The 16,570-nt window shown below is 50.3% G+C and overlaps 7 protein-coding genes and 1 non-coding gene across 8 annotated transcripts; 2 read left to right on the top strand and 6 right to left on the bottom strand.

Moving 5' to 3' along the window:
* The first annotated feature begins 88 nt into the window (after positions 1-88).
* On the top strand, positions 89-1,959 carry F5J12DRAFT_129383 (uncharacterized protein). Its single transcript, XM_051738074.1, has 3 exons — positions 89-626; positions 690-1,675; positions 1,730-1,959. Exons 1-3 carry the CDS (start codon positions 201-203, stop codon positions 1,875-1,877), a joined length of 1,560 nt encoding a protein of 519 aa, XP_051599481.1. The 5' UTR covers positions 89-200; the 3' UTR covers positions 1,878-1,959.
* F5J12DRAFT_129524 (uncharacterized protein) lies at positions 1,892-6,332 on the bottom strand. Its single transcript, XM_051738075.1, has 6 exons — positions 5,868-6,332; positions 5,643-5,811; positions 5,027-5,581; positions 3,034-4,976; positions 2,666-2,978; positions 1,892-2,610 (listed from the first exon to the last, which is right to left on the bottom strand). Exons 1-6 carry the CDS (start codon positions 6,210-6,212, stop codon positions 2,312-2,314), a joined length of 3,624 nt encoding a protein of 1,207 aa, XP_051599480.1. The 5' UTR covers positions 6,213-6,332; the 3' UTR covers positions 1,892-2,311.
* A 1-nt stretch (position 6,333) lies between these two features.
* F5J12DRAFT_941471 (acetyl-coenzyme A transporter 1-domain-containing protein) lies at positions 6,334-8,897 on the bottom strand (the record flags this gene model as incomplete). The annotated part of the gene is made up of 15 exons (XM_051749689.1): positions 6,334-6,488; positions 6,540-6,701; positions 6,751-6,816; positions 6,871-6,928; positions 6,986-7,061; positions 7,110-7,446; positions 7,499-7,577; positions 7,627-7,729; positions 7,779-7,905; positions 7,954-7,968; positions 8,022-8,088; positions 8,135-8,358; positions 8,406-8,421; positions 8,478-8,497; positions 8,552-8,897. The coding sequence occupies 15 exons, from the start codon at positions 8,895-8,897 to the stop codon at positions 6,451-6,453; spliced, it is 1,734 nt and encodes a 577-aa protein (XP_051599479.1). The 3' UTR covers positions 6,334-6,450.
* Positions 8,898-9,482: 585 nt separating this feature from the next.
* On the bottom strand, positions 9,483-10,789 carry F5J12DRAFT_835363 (uncharacterized protein). The gene is made up of 6 exons (XM_051745906.1): positions 10,631-10,789; positions 10,367-10,578; positions 10,162-10,314; positions 9,972-10,115; positions 9,607-9,914; positions 9,483-9,548 (listed from the first exon to the last, which is right to left on the bottom strand). Exons 1-5 carry the CDS (start codon positions 10,764-10,766, stop codon positions 9,744-9,746), a joined length of 816 nt encoding a protein of 271 aa, XP_051599478.1. The 5' UTR covers positions 10,767-10,789; the 3' UTR covers positions 9,483-9,548; positions 9,607-9,743.
* A 69-nt stretch (positions 10,790-10,858) lies between these two features.
* Positions 10,859-13,711, bottom strand: F5J12DRAFT_835354 (SacI homology domain-containing protein). The gene is made up of 14 exons (XM_051745905.1): positions 13,616-13,711; positions 13,455-13,555; positions 13,321-13,404; positions 12,995-13,269; positions 12,925-12,950; positions 12,830-12,872; positions 12,743-12,776; positions 12,377-12,690; positions 12,198-12,326; positions 12,030-12,148; positions 11,754-11,974; positions 11,432-11,697; positions 11,312-11,378; positions 10,859-11,260 (listed from the first exon to the last, which is right to left on the bottom strand). The coding sequence occupies exons 1-14, from the start codon at positions 13,642-13,644 to the stop codon at positions 10,959-10,961; spliced, it is 2,010 nt and encodes a 669-aa protein (XP_051599477.1). The 5' UTR covers positions 13,645-13,711; the 3' UTR covers positions 10,859-10,958.
* Positions 13,712-14,749, top strand: F5J12DRAFT_835346 (leucine-rich repeat-domain-containing protein). Its single transcript, XM_051745904.1, has 4 exons — positions 13,712-13,839; positions 13,887-13,927; positions 13,982-14,317; positions 14,379-14,749. Exons 1-4 carry the CDS (start codon positions 13,758-13,760, stop codon positions 14,664-14,666), a joined length of 747 nt encoding a protein of 248 aa, XP_051599476.1. The 5' UTR covers positions 13,712-13,757; the 3' UTR covers positions 14,667-14,749.
* F5J12DRAFT_835338 (maintenance of mitochondrial structure and function-domain-containing protein) lies at positions 14,750-16,448 on the bottom strand. The gene is made up of 9 exons (XM_051745903.1): positions 16,228-16,448; positions 16,099-16,175; positions 15,913-16,041; positions 15,774-15,862; positions 15,488-15,725; positions 15,349-15,441; positions 15,187-15,287; positions 15,013-15,081; positions 14,750-14,959 (listed from the first exon to the last, which is right to left on the bottom strand). Exons 1-9 carry the CDS (start codon positions 16,299-16,301, stop codon positions 14,837-14,839), a joined length of 993 nt encoding a protein of 330 aa, XP_051599475.1. The 5' UTR covers positions 16,302-16,448; the 3' UTR covers positions 14,750-14,836.
* Positions 16,386-16,458, bottom strand: F5J12DRAFT_t121. Its single transcript has one exon. It is a non-coding gene; the product is annotated as a tRNA-Thr (tRNA).
* Between the last annotated feature and the right edge of the window lie 112 nt (positions 16,459-16,570).

Below are 16,570 nucleotides of genomic sequence, written 5' to 3'. Positions count from 1 at the left end.
TGGAATGTAATATTTTGTATTAGAAACCAATGGAACCACTTGCTTATACAGGGCGACGCGCGTACCACATCCATATATGGACATTCGGGATGTTTCTGGAATTGGCAGGTGACGCGTCGAACTTCCCCCTATAGCTGATATAAAAGAGGGGGGAAGGGGAGGACGGGGAATAAGCACACAAGCCAACCCACAGCTTGACGATGATGTTCGTGATAGACCCCCGGCCCCGCTACGAGTATCACACGCCATACACCGCCTCCTTGTCCCGCGACCACTACCTCGGTGCAGCACTTGCCCAGGCAGAGGAAGCGAGACGCGCAATGGAGGCACGTGCCCGGAGACAACAGGAGTACCGCCAACTGCTTCAGAGACAAGCATTTCTCGATGCTCTGCCCATACAAATGCCTGGAGCGCTAGAACTCGATGACACGTACGAATCCCCACTTTCATCCACCGCCACGGGACAGGGATACCCCTGGCACGCCCCTACCTATTTTAATTGGGGACCTATTGACCACAATTGCGGCAACCCATACTTTGGACAGGGCAACTGCCCCTATGCTCAGAATTCGGCAGAGCTCCACGCAAGGGAAAGGGAGGACGGATTCAGCATGAAGGAGACACTGGTAAGCGCCTTGAGTACCGGCTGCCAATGTGTATCATCCGAACTAATGAAACAGGAACATAAGCCTTCGCAGTCTCATCGCTATCGATTCACTACAACCAATCCCAACCCCCGAACGTCCACTTCGTGTCCAATCTCGACCCCTAATAAAGATCTCGAAACGAAAGGGAAATCGAAACAAGTCGGCGCAAACGCACCCTCTCCTGCAAACGAACTGGAGTCTGCCAGTGAATTTGGAACAGATTCCGAGGTTGAACGCGCCACAGATCCGCGCGCTCTTCAAAAATCGATATCCAGAATCGCAGAGATCGAAACATCCTTCGAGAAGCTCGAGAATGAGTTTGTGTTCCCCGACGAACTCGACTTCGAACCTTCCTCGTTACCGGAGCTGAAGCTTGCCTACACCTCACGGAATGCGCCTGTGCGATACTACGATCATGCATTGCAAGAGCTGTTGTCAGAGCTGGACACTGTTGCATCGTATGGTTCGGCGAGGGTGAGGGAAGCTAGGAGGGCGATTGTCAACAGAGTGGAGAGGGCGTTAGAAAGGTTGGAAGAAGAAATTGAGAGGAAGAAAGAGGTCGCCACTTGGAAAATAAGCAAAGCTGCGAATGATGTAGCGTCATTGGAAGAGCGAGAGGGCGAGGAGGGTGACGAAGTTATTGAAGGCGGAAGTCTGAAGATGAACGATGAGATGACAAGTGGCCCGACGGAGTCAGAGTCAGCAGCTGCTGGCGATACTGACAAGGCGAAAGAAGAAAAGCGCGACGACGGAATGGAGAAGGGCGAGCCACTGACAGAGAGGCACGACGAGCTGGATATAGGAGACGCACCGGACACGGACATGGTTGAACCGGCAACTATTCCAACCCATTCTACTTCCGCACACGAGACAGGTACAATGATGGAGCCAGTGTCGCCGGATGTAGAGACTGTCGCAGCCTCGGTGACGACCAACGGTCAGGTTGACGCGGCATGCACCCCAGATGAAGTCGCCATCACTTCTTCGTTGCGATTTATACCGACGAGTCCTTCCGTGGAGGTTGGAAGGTCGTCGGAATCACATCCGATTGAGGACACTGAAGCTGATGCATTTTTGCTCAGTCAATCATTGTCATCGTCACCGCCGTCGCCGACGACCGCGTCCTCAGCATCGACTAGTTCAGACGTGGCAGAGGACGCCCTACTTGTCGAAATGCCCGACAACGAGCTCGAACAAGACGAGGATGCCTGGGTTGATGTAGAAGCATAGCGCTGTTCCCACGTCACATATGTACCTCACTCCCAAGTGATCTTCGAGTTTTCTGTCAAATGTACACTATTAGTAGATGATATTTGTCAATAGTCACCCTCAATCTTGTCGCGGTGGTGTATCCTCCAGCTCTGTCTCAGTCGAGGATTGAATAATATGCACAAATGAGCTACTTCGTGGGCTCCAAATGTCATGTCGATGTTCGCAGTGTTGCAAAAACCACGGTATGGTTACAGTGGGAATGTGTACGTAGCAGTGGGATTGAGGGAGGAACCACTGAATCTTGCGTAGATATGATGCATGGTAAGATATTATTAAGTGTTCGAGGGGTATCACACAGGATACAGCACAACGAAGGGAACGATGCATTGGTTACCCGAGTAATATATCGCTGGGGTTGCCTATGTGACTCTGGCCGACACATCACGGCCTGCTTACGACCTGCCCCCCTTCTTTTTCTTGTTGACTACCTTGAAACCCCACTCCTGCTGGACGGTCTTTGGCTGGGTCTTCACAACGTCTGCGATTGAAATAGGCTTGCCACTGTTACCACCTACGCCGGCAGCATTTCGCCTCGCCGCAGCATCGGCCTTGCGCTTGTTTACGTACTCCGAAGCAAACCTGCGACCGTCAAGCGTCGTACTATTGGTATAGATAAGGTCAGAAATAATCTCGATCGTTGACGGGTCCGGGTCAAGCGGGAACGAGAAAAGCATCGAAGTGATCTCTTCCACTGCAAGGGGGTTCAGAGACGAGTTAGCTAGAATCGTGCCGACAACATTACTCACAATTGACGGAGCTATTTAAGCCCTTCAATGAATCACTCAGCCATTTCAAAAAGTCATGCGACGGAGTAACAGGAGAATCCTCCACACGTGGTGTTGCAGCGGGTTTAGTAGGTGCCAGCGTAGCCGCCGACGTTCCCGGACGCGTAGCAGCACCGTGTTGTCGAGGTACTGTAGCCGGAGATCCTACAGCAACTGCTGAGCCAGGCGTAGTCGCCGCGGGTCGCGGGGGAACAACCACAGGCGTGGCTGGTTTACCGTTTGCCCCAATAGTTGTCCATGCACCGCTGCCAGTATTCTGTACACAAGGCGCAGTCTAGTGTAGTACTGTGTCAGCAACAGAGAAACTGACAAGACAGATTAACACCAACCTTGAAGGTAGTCTCAGCGTAAGGCCGGCGGGCAGCGGCGGACGCCACGCTCTCTCTCACTACTACCTTCTTCCTCCTCTCCTCTTCCTCTTGGATCTCCTTCATCGACTTCTTCACGGTAGCGGTTGGTGCAGCAGTCGTCCAAACAGGTGCGCTCGGGGTAACAGGCGTCGGGGGCTCCTTCGGTGCTGCGATATTTCTTCCTCCCGCTTGGGATGTCAGCAATCCCCAGGATGCAGTAAACGGCTGGGCGTCTTCGGAACCGGAAGCAACGAGAGAAGTTGTAATGTTACTGCGGGCACGTTCCCGCTCCTTCTCAGAAGCCTTACGTGCCTCCGCCATCTTCGCCTCTGCCTCTTGAATCTCGCGCAAACTCATTGTCGCAGCAGGTTTCGCCTTCCTCTCCTCGTCCGCACTGGACCACACAGATTTCGGTGCAGGCGGGGAGATTATAGAAACAGGAGATGGACCCTTGACAACGCTTGCCGGTGTACCCTTTGGTACAGTAACAGTAACTGATGCATGAGCATCATGTGCTGTTGACTTACGGCTAGGTTTGCTTGTCACTTGGGGCTCGCTACTGGGGGGGACTGGTTGAGACGCTGGTATTGGAACTGCGGACGCTACTGGAAGCTCATCCGCCGGTGTCTGCGGGATGGAAAGAGTAGGGACTCCTCCATCAACAGGAGAACCGGCAACGCAAACATCCTCTGCGCCTTGCCCATCAGGGATCTCTTTCCATCTGTCATCAGTACCCCCCAAAGACGCCGTCAGCCAAGGAGATGGATCGTTCAGTTGAGGTACGGCCTGAGGAGGTTGAATCGGTCGAGCCCAGTTAAATCCTTGCTGAGCTTGAGCAGACGTCACAGCCGGTGATGAGGTAGCAGAGGTGTCAACTGTTCTCGTACGGCAGACAGGAGATGGGTCAGGCCAGGGTGATGTACCACTATTAGCTTGTACGGCAGAGGTCGGGGGGTGAGGTACGTGAGGAGATACTGAGGGCTGCGTCAACGCCTCCCCAAAGGGGGACACAGCCTGATGTTGCGCAGAGGGTGGGAACGAGGCAGACGGCTGGGAGTACTGAGACCGAGTCGGAGAATTGTACTGCGATTCGCTGAGACCATTAATCATGCCATTACTAAACGCTATTCCATTGGCCTCAATAACCTGTTTTACGAATGGAGGATGTTGGTGACCGCCGAGGCCGCCGATGTCGTTGTACGGTGCATCGTTGAACGGCTCCTGGTTGAATCCATGGACTTGGGTCACGGGAATATTGGGACCGATCATATTCGAGGTTACGCTGCTATAGCCATCGGAGAAAGGATGTCGTTCATTCGTGCTGAGGCCCTGGTTCAATGGGCTGAGACCTGTCGACCACGGTGTTCCTTCGTTGTAACTGCCAAATGTATCAAGCGAAGTAGCCCTGCCAGGTGCCCTGTTATTGAACGGTACTCTGGGATCTGCAACTGGATCTTGATGTTGCACCCGTGGTGCAAGTCCACGGCCTCCATAGCTAATATCACCGGAGTACGCGCTACCTCCGCTTCTACTGCCAAATACTGTTGGGTCCGGCGAGCCGTCACCGAATGTGGCAGCTCCCAAGGATGAGGACGGAGAGTCTGAAGGAGAGACATTACTGAGGTATGATGGATCCAAGGTCGTGCTTCGTACTGCCCGTTGTGGTACAGGTTGGTGACCATCAAAGGTGCTATGTTCATGGGCGGGAGAGTAGCCGTGAGGTGACTCCGTGCAGAGAGTCAATCCCGGTGGACCAGGAACCGAGAGCGGCTGCGAAAGAAAGACTTTTCCTCCGTTAGAGCGTCGCTCAAGAGTTGCAACGGGAATCCATTCGACGTCCAAATGTGTGCGTTTCATGAGTAATTCGGGGGTAAAGTAACCTTCATCAAACCACTTCTGCATAACATCAGCACGGAACGGACCTACAAGATGAGGGTAAGAGCATCGAACACTTCCCAAGGGTCAGACAGACCTTGCACTTGACCCTGAGGGTCCAAGTAAGACCATTCGACGCTTGCGGAATCTGGTAAACCAGGCGGGGGACCGGTTACCGGAGCGCTAGTAGCCGTTGTGATTTGCAGGCTCATATCCAAATTGTTTGGTTCTCCCAAGTTCATATCAGCAATACCCTGGACAACAGAACTAACAATAGATGTGGGTGGCTGACTGTCATCCGCAGACACCGCCCGAGACCGATCTGGACTGGCTGACGGGAGTTGTTGGTTTGTTCCCGGTGAGTCATCTTCATCAACGTCCAAGGGAACATGAACCTCCTCTTCTTTGATGTTCGAATGCCTCGACTCCACATCTTTGCCCTCCAGTCGTACTGGAGTACCGGCTGTTCCAACAAGACTCGTAGAAGGACGTCTCCTCGACCAAGAGTCCCCGTTATTAAGAACGCCGTCAAAACCAGAACCAAAGGTACCCATTCTATTGCGCGGGGAAGAAAGTGCCTCACGAGGGGAGGCCAACGAACTACCCTGCGTGTTGGACAGTGACAACTTTCGAGGCATCAATGCAGCTTGATCTTGATTAACAAACAAATGGGTGTCAGACTAACAAGAGAGCGAAAACCAGCTAGAGTTCACCTGCGCTTTCCCTTCTTCTGCCCATCATCGGGCCAAGGCGGTCGCGCACCGGACCACCCCCGCCACCTACGTGGTTCACTCTGGGTCTATCGGATGTTGAAGACAAAGTGTTTACTAAATCACTTGGTTGACGTCGACGAATTTCAGAATTTAGTGGCCCCGCAAACAGCTGCATGTTCGTGTGAGTGAAAAGTGCATGATATAATTTACAGGTTTTCATCTGACCTTCTTCTCGGCCTCGTCCATTTCGCGCAGACTCGCAGGTTCGCTGCCAGCTTCGTGTACTATCCCCTCCCATCGCTCTACTTCGAGTCCCAGACCGCCCTTCCCTCCACCCTCTTTGTAAATCCTGAGCATCTCTTCCTTAGTGTATCTGAACGGACGGGATTCATCGTGTTTCTCCTGCTCCTGCACTGCTGAGGTGACGAGAGAAGAATAAGTTGATACAGTAGATTGGTGTGTAGCTGGTACGGTTTGTTGCGGCTGAGGCGATGGCGGAGGTTGTTGGCGAGCTGGAGTCTGGGGCTTTGCGCGCATCCACTCGGGGCCAAAATGCATGGTGGTAGTCATTTTTTTCGGTATGTAGGTTGGCTAAAGAGAAGTGTTTTGGAATGATAAGTCGCGGCTCCCGTTGAAGTCGGTGAATTGCAACTTTCTTGTGGAAAATAGCGTAGACTTGTGTATCCCGAAGTGATTAGACGCTAAATAGATTTAGGGCAGGCAACTCAGGGATCGCTCCTGAACAGTACATCATGCTACAGAATTGTTCTCCACCCAGATGACTCTATGAATTGTTTCTATCTAACCCTCACTCGGACCCCACTCGCCACCGGCGAGTCGGCAGGGCTGCGGAAAAATCGTGACCAACAAGACGACTGCAGTCAGTAAGGAACGCACCTTGGAGTCTGCGTGCAGTCGGGATGATGTAACTAACGAGGAAGATCACCCCAAAGGTGACACATATCACTGATACATAATAGTAGCCATCTTGTTCAGTTACACACTCGCCACCAATGTTCGAGCACTGTTCTTTTCCGAGTTCAGACACACATTCCGCCGCTGAACCTCCGGTAAGTGTCTCGAACGCACGTGTTGATGATGTTCTTACCTTTGACAACGAACTCTGTGTCTGTGTCCTTGACAGTACAGTGTGCCACACTGAAAAAGTCCACCCCTGTGACGTGGCTCGTTGTTTCATTTCACCAAAATGTCATCTGTACTAGCTCACCCTTCAGAACGAAATACTTGGGCCAAGTGCCTCCGAGATTGGTAAATGTATTGAGAAGCTATAAAGGAATGGTTTCGTTAACATCCGGTCAGCCCCGTTGATCCACAGAACTGACCGTCATGTAGGTTCCCCCGATCAAGGGATCGGAGATTCTAGTGTGGAATGCTGATATACCAACAAACTGAATTGTGCTACGATGTGTTAACTTCACCATCGGCGAACATCAGCAAACCACATACGATGCAAACCCCTGCAGCACAGTATGAATTACCAAGAATACCAGGAAGCTGTAAGACAGGGGTGGTGTCGGAAACCAATAAACGATAAGAGTCGACAGAAGGGCGAAAGCCAATCTCGGTCCAAACGCCCATATCCATGGACGTAGTGGCTGACTTCCACTTGCCCACTTTGCTGCCAGCCAACCGCCGATAATCTGGAAGGGGAAATCAATCAGAACGACAATCGCAAGGTCTTCGCGCCCAAGCCCTTTCTCAATCATCTTCAAGCTGGTGACGGCTTCATTAGCCTGGAACCCGACCTTTGCGAAGCAATGCATGATAATGAGGGAGCGGACGTCTTTACAACCAGGGTGAGTAATAGTTATGGAATAGACATCCATGGTACCAACGTTTCAGCTTGCATATGTCCCAGATGGTCTTGTAGACTGTCGTTACAGTCATCTCAGACTTATCGAGAGATTCTCGACCCTGCATCACGGTCAGCATAACCAAGCAAATAACACACACCCTTCCACACCTCTTTCTCGAAGAAAACAAGCCATATTGTCACCGCAAAGCAAAGAATACTACATGATTGAAGGTATCCAGTCAAGGTCAAACGCGGTATCCCCCATTTCTGGCTGAGCCCCTGGTCAACGTCCGGCAAGTAAACGATAATTCGCGACTTACGAGAACACTTCACTATTTAACGCAAGGAATACCGTGAAGGAAGCAAAAAATCCCGTATTTAATCCAATCGTCTGGCAGGTTGATGCGAATGACAAGTTCTCCTTGGAGAGTAATGTCAAAGCCCAACCTGAGCCACCTAAGATACATCATGTCGAGGGAGAGTTTCTCCACGTACCGTCAACCGCAATATCTATTGAAAGGAGCCTGTAAGTGCGAGCTTCCTAAACTCATGAAGACGCGTACCTTGGGTGGCGGAAAAGAAGACGAGGGACGTAAACACGAACGTGAGCTCGTAGATATTATCTGCAGGCTACGAATTGTTCGTACTCTTAATGGGACGATCTATGCCAACCTACATGTTCGAATAGCCTCTCAGCATTTGCAGCGATGTATAGCATCATAGAACCAATGATGAGCTGCATGGGAATAATCCATGACTTTCTACGGCCAATCGAAGGGATAAAAATCGAGTCGACAAGAGGGGACCATAGAAGCTTGAGTGAATATGGATAGTTGGAAAGAGCGAATACTCCTAGCTGGGAGTAAGACAGATGATCCCTTAAAATGAATGGAATTGAGCCTGTGTCACATTAAGTGAGATATTTTTTTGGTAGAGACGAGTCCTACCAAGCGCGAGGCCCAACTGTAGACAAACATCAGAATTTCTCATTCATACCCAAAAATATGGACGCTGCGTACTGGAACACCCTGAATTAAATCTTTGGAGTCGACACGTCAATAGGTGCCAGTGAGTTGAAGTGCAAGACACCAACAAAGTATAATGAGCAAGACCATGGCTCGCCTGTCCTTTGCAGAAATTGTTTTGGACTTCATTGTCGCCAGCTCGTCGTCGCCAAAGCCTTCTTCGGCCCTTAGCCTCTCATCACCATCTAGAAGACTCAGTTCCACCTCATCACCTTCGACCACGTCTGGAGACCCTCGAGCGGGTCGCACTGTAGAGGGAACGCGGGGAGAAATTATTACATCATCCAGGGAAGATGCGACAGCACTTTTATGACGAGACATGTGTGGATCCATCACGTCCGGGGCGACGTTGCTAGTCCTATGGCGCAATTGAGGTGTATGTTTCGCGGTCGTCTGTTTCCGGGGGCTTGACATGCGGGGTCTAGATATGGAGTCAGACTGGACGTGGACTCTGCGGATCTGTAGACTCGAGACCTTTGGGTGATTCCCGTGAAGTTGTTGAGGTATGAAAAGTATACCAGGGGTCGTAAAGAGGATAATGTAGTACGAGTTCACCTATTTTTGATTCTCGGTGGTTGCCAAATATGGCCAACTGACACGCCATCACCCGCCGATCAAGCTTTCAAGCTTCAAGTCTGGGGCCACATATTATCCTTATTATATCCATAAATTCTGAGTAGGATTAATGGATGAAAGTAAATTATTTGTTTTCGCTAGTGTATTCACTGACGATGTCATTTGCAACCGGAGCACCCCATTGCATTCTGGATCAGGCCACTTTCCATGTTACCCAAGTAAATAGACGCAGTGTGAAGTATAGTTATCCGAACACTCTTCAAGCATTGTGCACTTCTACCCTCACGCAACGAGACCACCCTACGATGAAGTGTGAATGACGTTTTTACTTTACATAAACCAGTCTATTTTCCTCACAGCCTTCCACATCTGGGAAACAGCTACGCGACGCGGCTGTTAACAGCTCTTCCGCACTTGAACGAGCTCTCTCATTGGCCAGCAAATGTCTTAGCGAGTCTTACGACAAGTCACTTCCAAACGGAGGCAGGTATAACCTGCTCACTCCCTCGGGTAGTTTTGCAGATGCACTAACTCCGCTTCACAAGGTGTCTGTGGGTCACAAAAATCAGTCGACAAGGGCCAATCAGCCTACAACATTTCGTATGATATCAAAGACATGATCACAATTAAATAAGGCAACACCACTGGTCCTTTGCATACTGGGGGTGCAGAGGGAATGTAGTATCACTCCTTCTTCTGCTTTTTGGGTCTAGGCTCTTCTAAATCGATCTCGTCCGCGTCGTCATCATCATCCTCTTCGCTCTCCTCGTCAGAGTCCATATCGTCACCAGGAATGGTGCCAAGGAAGTGGTCAGTGGCATTGGGGAAGACCTCATTAGCAATTGTTGCACCAATCTGTAGTACAGGACGTCAGGAGAATAGTGCAGCGCAGCTGGCAACAAGACAGCTCACATCGAAGGGGTCAGAGGTGATTTCGAAGAAGTTAAAGAAACTGCCAGCTTCAGCAGGCATATCTGACTCTTCGTCTTCATCTTCGACGCGAGGATGTAATTTAGTCAGTGCGTTCTGGGGGTCTTTCCAATTGATTTTGATGGCCTACCCTCAGGCTTAGCAAAGCACATACACGGTTGGATTAACTTACGGAGGGCTGCACGTCGCGTTCCCAGGAGAAATCCAACATGGAAGGCTTCAAACCATCAGCGTCGGGCGTCTCGTCGGCGGCGCCTGGTGGGCAGACATATTTATACTCCTTCTTTAGGACAGAGTCCGTGAAGTAAGGGTTTTGTTTAAAGTACTAATGCGACGGCGTCAGACCAAAGTCCGAACGAACCAATGACAGCGCATACAAATTCGATGGTAAAACATCTTGGCTCCTTAGGATCACGAGTCACCCACAGGTCCTCTAGATAACTCAAAGCAATACGGTCGATATTGTGTTGAGCTTGAAAAGAGATCAACGGGTTGTTCATCAACGCGACAGGCCAGAATTTAGGAATTGCCTTGACTACGGGGCGCCTCCGTTCATACACAGGCAGAAGTTGTTGTTGACTGTAACGTTCTACAGGACAGACGTTGATCTCTCGAGAGGGCCGGTGGAATGAAACGCCTACCAATCAATATGTCAACTCGTTCAATCTGCTTTTGGACATCTTGGAGCTTTTTGGCGTCCTCGTCATTAAGTTCGACGCCCTCAAGTGGGTTAATCTCCTGGTTAGCACCGGGGGACGCGCGCTTTTTTCCAAACATTGTAGGAGAGCTGAGACGTGATGTGAGTGGAAGAGTCTTCGAAATTTTGGACATATATCGTTCCGAACTCCGCTGTGGCGTGGTTTTGCCATATGTGGAAATGTTAGATCGATCGAGTATGCAAGTTAACATCCAAAACAATGACATTCTAGGGTACCAATGTATGAAGTAAAGGGCAATCATTCACTAGACTTAATCAACCCTTGACTTTGTTCCCTTCTCGATCTCCTCCATGTAGTTTGTTGGAGCCCTTTTCCGCCCAATCCCATTGGCAGCGATGGCTTTCCTAGGAGTGGCGAATCTCTTGCCCAATGGTCCCATTAATCCCTTTCCATGATGTGCCGAGCGGAAACCAGGCCCATTGTAGTGGATTATGTCCGTTGGAGGTATCAACCGTGGCCAAGAAACGTATTCAATGCCGTGTAACATGATGAAGATTATAGAAAGCATAGCGATCATGAACCAGAGCATGAAGTAGTAAAGGAGGGAGTAATCTAGGACGTCATGTTGGGCGACGTGTGACAACACGGAACAAATGGACTTGCCTGAAGTTCTTGGTAGAGTGAGGCCCGCGCAGATCATGAACAACGAGAAAGACGCGATGTAAGGCACCTGGAAGATCATTTGAGTGGTTAGGGAGCCTTCCGAGAGATTACAAAACTCACCGAACGGATTATCAGGGGCCTCGTGTCAGCCAATAACGAGACAGCTGTAATGGGATTCTTCCGTGGTGTCCACGCGCCTGTTACAAGATCGAAACCATCTTGCCTTGTCCCATCGAAGTAATTATTCTTGATGTACCGCATTACGCTTTTGTAACCATCCTCGAGAAGGCCCAGCTTAGTGCGTTTGTTCGTCCGTGTAAAGTCGGTCTTCAGAGCACCAGACCCTGCGTATGCCCTTGAAATCAAGTCAGCGTGGTCAGCCCAAACTGGAGCACAAGTGCAAGTCAGCAAGCTTGAATGAAGAGGGAAGCAGCAAACCCACTTTCTCGGAAATCCTGGGAAAGCGCTTGGAAGTCGTCCAGTTCTTCGCCTTCCGTCAAGACACCAAGGCTTTTTAGCTGGTAATTCAGAGTCCACTTGGCTAGAGCGGCTTGAACTACGTTGGTCCGATCTAAGTTGTCCATGCAGTTCGTACGGACCACGCCGTTTTGCAATTTCACTGCTGGCTCGACTTGTGACGTATTCATATTGAGATGAAAGTATCTAACAAGAAGATTGACATGCGGAGGGACGCATCATGCAGGGCAGTTTTCCTTACCCGAAATTGAGGAGGTCTTCCTGCAACCTTTCAATGAGGATATTTATGCGATTCCACCGCATATGTTTGCACTCGTTGTGGAAATCGAAGTAGCGGTACCTGGCCTCAGGCAGCTCAGTCTGAAAAGGACGCTTGAGAGTGATATACGAGACAAGATAGGAAACATACCTGGGCGACAATGCGTTCGTAAGCCTCTTTCACAGGCTGTTCATAACCCTTCTGGTTGACTAGGTTGATAAGACACTGTTCCCCATAGAGTGAAATTTGTTCCTTTAAATGCAAGCGCATGGCATCAACCTGTCAAAGAATCAACGAGCGTCTTCCGATGACCTGCGACATCCACCAACTGTATCTTGAAGATCCATAATTTGGAGGTCGGGTTTGTATCTAAGAGTGTTTATCTCTCCCCAGAAAACTGGTACACTGCCGCGGGTTTGTACAAAGCTAAGCTTGTGGGTGAAAATTTCAGAGTTGGAGATGCGCCCCGCAGCGGACTCTTCGACGAGTACAATTTGCTCCGTCTCGTTGAAATTAGCAACGTGTCCTTGATGATCGATACCACGGCGGAAGTACCGTGTCCCTGCGCGGTATCGTGACCTCCTACTTATGAGACATAACTGGATTTTGTGACCGTGAATGTAAGCAGTACGCAGGTCGAATGCTAGTCGTCATATGAGTTGCATAGTAATGATTGCAAGCAAAAGACCACCGACTGCCGTAAACGATCGGAAGTATGTACGGGCTAAGCTGTAACGTTGCTGATTACTTAGAACTGCAGACGTGAGGAGAACATCACCTACGTCTTGGGCGATTTCAGTGTCGATTAACCTAGATTGCAGGAACCTAGAGCGGCAGTTCAGCAAGAACAAAGGACATTTAGGGGGGAGGCACACACTTGTTCCAGAAGAACCTATCGTCTGCCTGCTAGAAGTCAGCAGGGAATCATTCGCTGAGTATCAACCCACTTGTTCCCACAAGGGCCTCGTAGCGTCACTCCCACTTTCATTCCACTGAGCCTGAAGGCGGCGCGACAGGTCGAAGGTGTAACTAAATAAAAAGTAACCTCCAAACAGGTGTGCTCGTACAAGCGCCAGCAGATGACCCTCCACCGGATGAGAGGGGTACTGCACAGAGACGCTCGGGTTGAGGGGGAGGATGTCAAAGTCGGCTGCACGATATATGTCATGCCCCAAGAAACGTGCCCGGTGTTCGCGACCCGTCATGATGACGACGTATTCAGCTACAAGGTCACGGGTCAGCTGCAATGTAAACACAACAAACTAAGGCCTACAAAGAGCGAGCGATATCATTCCAAGGATTCCATAGACAGTTTTCTCGTACCTCGTGGCAGTGGAAGGAACGGCCTTGTTCGGGGCTTTGCCTGTGTCAGCGAAGACAGCCAGAACACATGCATGTTATGCTTACGGTTCAAGACAATGTCTCCAGTAGCCCTGTGTATGGTGAGAGATTGCGCACCGAGCGGCTCGATTGGGACGAAAGTATATGCGGCCTCGCCGTCAAAGAATCTGGGGAGACTGTCAGAACACACGGGTGGCCAGTATGGAAATAGACAGGTAATTGCATACAAACTGAGTCTCTGGTATACGGGCTTCATGGGGGACAATGTCAAGCGTGGTCGGTGAAGGTGGACGTTGCCTGTTTGACTTGGCCTGTCTTCGCGTCGACGGCTGAGTCTGAAACGCCGAAGACACGCCTCCAAAACACACCATGGTCAAGCTCACCCCAGAGCTCCTGGCTCAAGCAGCTGCCGGCTTTAACCCCGTCAAAGAACGTCAGCTGGATCTACGGGGTAAGTGCTGCGAAAATATCCCTTCGGTCGCGTTCATACCCTTTAAGGCTACAAAATACCTACTATCGAAAACCTCGGTGTCACCAAGGCAAGTGCAGTAGCATTCTGTTCAGGCTAGTCTCATGTCACCTCTCATGTATAGGATCAGCACGACGCGATCGATTTGACGGACAATTCCATCGTTGTACTGGGTAATCTCCCCCTACTGAAGCGACTACGGACTCTGCTTCTCGCAAACAACCGAATCACGTCCATCTCTCCCTCCGTTCATCTATCTGCTCCGAATCTTACAACGCTGGTTCTCAATGGGAACAATATTTCAGAGTTGGGTGACCTCGAACCATTGAAAGAGTTGAGGGCATTGCAGTATCTGTCCTTACTTGGGAATCCTGTGCGGGAGAAAAAATGGTATCGCGAGTGGCTTGCATGGAGAATACCGTCGCTGAGAGTTCTAGATTTTCAGAGGATTCGGGACAAGGTGCGCGGATGACACCGGCTTGCTAGCAGGGCGCAACTCACCAAGGGAATCGTACATGCAGGAACGGCAGAAGGGCAAATCACTGTTCCTCACACCTGAGGGCCAACTCACTGCCCTTGCAACCACGATATCAACGACCGTCTCCAAACACGGCACCAAAATCGCTATTACTATTGACGAGCCCAAACCGACCATGCCTTCCGGGAAGGCAGGTCGTTTGATGACGAAGGAGGAAGCGGAGAGAGTCAAGCAGGCAATTGCAAAAGCAACCTCCATCGAGGAGATCAGGAGGTTAGAAAGGAGTCTTAAGGAGGGTTATATGCCGGGAATGGACTTGGTAGGCGCATGATGTGTTGTAAAGTGTAGTCTTTCCCTGATGTGCAAGTACCTTGGGGCCTGGAAATCAACCAGAGAACTGTATTATTCATGCCACCGGTATATGTCGTACTTGACTAATGGCTCATCGACTCTACGGGTGTTGGGAGGCTCTTGTTGACAGACTCCACATGATCATGAGACTCAGGCATGCGCGGACCAGTCTCCAGGCATACCGCCTGGCCTTCCCGCTCGCCTTCGTGGGCCAGGTATTAGCGGCCGTTCATCACGCATGCCACCATTCATTATCAGGTGTTTGTCCACGAGCTGTACACCCGCAAGGTCAATGTGATTTTAGTAGAGTGATCTGGGCAACTCACATTATTTAAGGTGTTCGTGGATTTAGTGAGTACGGAGAGGAAAGCCGTGAGCTTGACATCCTCGTATTCCTGTATAGGATTTCGCCAAAGGTCAGATAATAATACATCGCTTGGTACACAAGCAGAGTAGCGTGCAGGTAGCACTATATTAATTCGAGAAAAGACTGCACTCACAGTATTGAACTCCTCGCGGAAAGCGTCGTCCTCGCTGGCAGGGAGGGAAGCAATCAAGGCAGAGATTGATCGGAGAACGGTATGGTCTTTCGGAACTTGACCTACAGCAATGAAGTAAGCCTCATGATTTGCTGCAGACAAAGGCATTACTGGAGTGCGTACCTGCTATGGCATTTGCTACATATTGCACCAACACCAAGATTCTTTCATGCAGCATCTTCACAGCGGCTTGTTGTGTATGTAAATGCGATTCCACTGCAAATATGAGGTGGACATTAGTTATACCGTTTTAAATACTCACAACTGGTGCCTCCACCACCACCCCTGGCGGTCCAATCCACAGCGATACGTTCGGCCTCGCCAGTTTCTACCATGAACGGTACTTCGATGAATACAGACCGTGTCTTCCTCTCCCTGATTTCAACCGAGGGTTCATACGCCTTAAAGGGAAGGGCTTGACTTGTAACGTCCGCCCCGGATGATGAGCTCGTAGAGCATTGAAGAACAAGGAGAAGTGGCGTTGAGCAGTATCCTGTAAACTGCGAAACGAGTGTTAATTGCTCAACTAGATGTCATGGTGGATATACCTGTTCGTGGAGCGCGATGTGTTGTGAAGTGACTGTAGATGCGACAGTGTACCATCCGATGAACTCCAGAGAGGGGAAAACCTGCTTGTCTGCAATGCGTTGGCGATGGAACTCACCCAGCAACAAGCACGCGACTTACATTGATCTCTCCTTTGGACTAGGAAACCGTGATCTACGATGTCATCATGCCCAGCCTCAGTGGCGAGCTCGAAGCTGTTGACAATCTCCACTTCTCGGCCATTTTGCGTACCGAGCAACGCGCCCAAAACTATAGCAATTCTACGTAAGGTAGGCAACGGTTGGAGCCGCGAGAGGGTTCACTGACCAAAAGGTGCAGTCGATTTCGTTTGCAACTTCAATCGCGTCAAGTGCTCTGATATATTTAAGATGGGTAAGGGATGTCTAGTGTTGCTGTCAAATCGAATCAATTTCCGGGGTAGCAAAAAGGCCATACAGCGAGAGTGAAAGGCCTGAAGTTGCGCTAGAAGATAGCACAACTGATTGTTCGTCGGTGTCCATGGATGCCATGCTGTGGTAGGACGGACCTGCACAAGTTATTTATGTAGTTCAGTGGGTGGCTACCAAAGGGGCACCATTGGTGGAAAAAGAAAATTCCCATTAGCCGACTCGAACGACTGACCTCGTCATTACTAGTGACGCGCTCTACCAACTGAGCTAAACGGGAGACACTAGTGGGCACTACGATAGCCAATACGTTTCATTTTCCACCGTTGAGCGCGAAAGAGCCTGCCCTATATTCATTTGGCTATCGCGTCCCGCGCGCAACGACTCCCTCA

The sequence above is a fragment of the Pisolithus orientalis genome, assembly GCF_024613125.1.
Source record: "Pisolithus orientalis strain OTSU chromosome Unknown F5J12scaffold_16, whole genome shotgun sequence".
In the NCBI taxonomy this organism is placed as follows: Eukaryota; Fungi; Basidiomycota; class Agaricomycetes; order Boletales; family Pisolithaceae; genus Pisolithus; species Pisolithus orientalis.
The sequence above is the reverse complement of the archived record's forward strand: the minus strand, read 5'-3'. Positions and strand labels throughout refer to the sequence as shown.

Excerpts from the sequence above, each read along its gene's own strand:
- F5J12DRAFT_835338 (XM_051745903.1), bottom strand. The coding sequence starts at position 16,301 with ATGGCATCCATGGACACCGACGAACAATCAGTTGTGCTATCTTCTAGC. Across the intron at positions 15,726-15,773 it reads ACATCGCGCTCCACGAACAG|TTTACAGGATACTGCTCAAC; the intron begins GTATATCCACCA and ends CTCGTTTCGCAG. Across the intron at positions 15,288-15,348 it reads TGTAGCAAATGCCATAGCAG|GTCAAGTTCCGAAAGACCAT; the intron begins GTACGCACTCCA and ends TCATTGCTGTAG.
- F5J12DRAFT_835354 (XM_051745905.1), bottom strand. The coding sequence starts at position 13,644 with ATGAAGCCCGTATACCAGAGACTCAGTTT. Across the intron at positions 13,270-13,320 it reads AATGATATCGCTCGCTCTTT|CTGAATACGTCGTCATCATG; the intron begins GTAGGCCTTAGT and ends GTGACCTTGTAG. Across the intron at positions 11,261-11,311 it reads CACTCTACCAAGAACTTCAG|ATTACTCCCTCCTTTACTAC; the intron begins GCAAGTCCATTT and ends ATGACGTCCTAG.
- F5J12DRAFT_835346 (XM_051745904.1), top strand. The coding sequence starts at position 13,758 with ATGGTCAAGCTCACCCCAGAGCTCCTGGCTCAAGCAGCTGCCGGCTTT. Across the intron at positions 13,840-13,886 it reads ACGTCAGCTGGATCTACGGG|GCTACAAAATACCTACTATC; the intron begins GTAAGTGCTGCG and ends ATACCCTTTAAG. Across the intron at positions 14,318-14,378 it reads TTCAGAGGATTCGGGACAAG|GAACGGCAGAAGGGCAAATC; the intron begins GTGCGCGGATGA and ends TCGTACATGCAG.
- F5J12DRAFT_129383 (XM_051738074.1), top strand. The coding sequence starts at position 201 with ATGATGTTCGTGATAGACCCCCGGCCCCGCTACGAGTATCACACGCCA. Across the intron at positions 627-689 it reads TCAGCATGAAGGAGACACTG|CCTTCGCAGTCTCATCGCTA; the intron begins GTAAGCGCCTTG and ends CAGGAACATAAG. Across the intron at positions 1,676-1,729 it reads CCTTCCGTGGAGGTTGGAAG|TCAATCATTGTCATCGTCAC; the intron begins GTCGTCGGAATC and ends ATTTTTGCTCAG.
- F5J12DRAFT_129524 (XM_051738075.1), bottom strand. The coding sequence starts at position 6,212 with ATGACTACCACCATGCATTTTGGCCCCGAGTGGATGCGCGCAAAGCCC. Across the intron at positions 5,582-5,642 it reads CAGAAGAAGGGAAAGCGCAG|ATCAAGCTGCATTGATGCCT; the intron begins GTGAACTCTAGC and ends TTGTTAATCAAG. Across the intron at positions 2,979-3,033 it reads ACGCTGAGACTACCTTCAAG|ACTGCGCCTTGTGTACAGAA; the intron begins GTTGGTGTTAAT and ends GTACTACACTAG.
- F5J12DRAFT_835363 (XM_051745906.1), bottom strand. The coding sequence starts at position 10,766 with ATGTTTGGAAAAAAGCGCGCGTCCCCCGGTGCTAACCAGGAGATTAAC. Across the intron at positions 10,579-10,630 it reads ACGAGTTGACATATTGATTG|AACGTTACAGTCAACAACAA; the intron begins GTAGGCGTTTCA and ends TCTGTCCTGTAG. Across the intron at positions 10,116-10,161 it reads AACGCGACGTGCAGCCCTCC|GCCATCAAAATCAATTGGAA; the intron begins GTAAGTTAATCC and ends GCCTGAGGGTAG.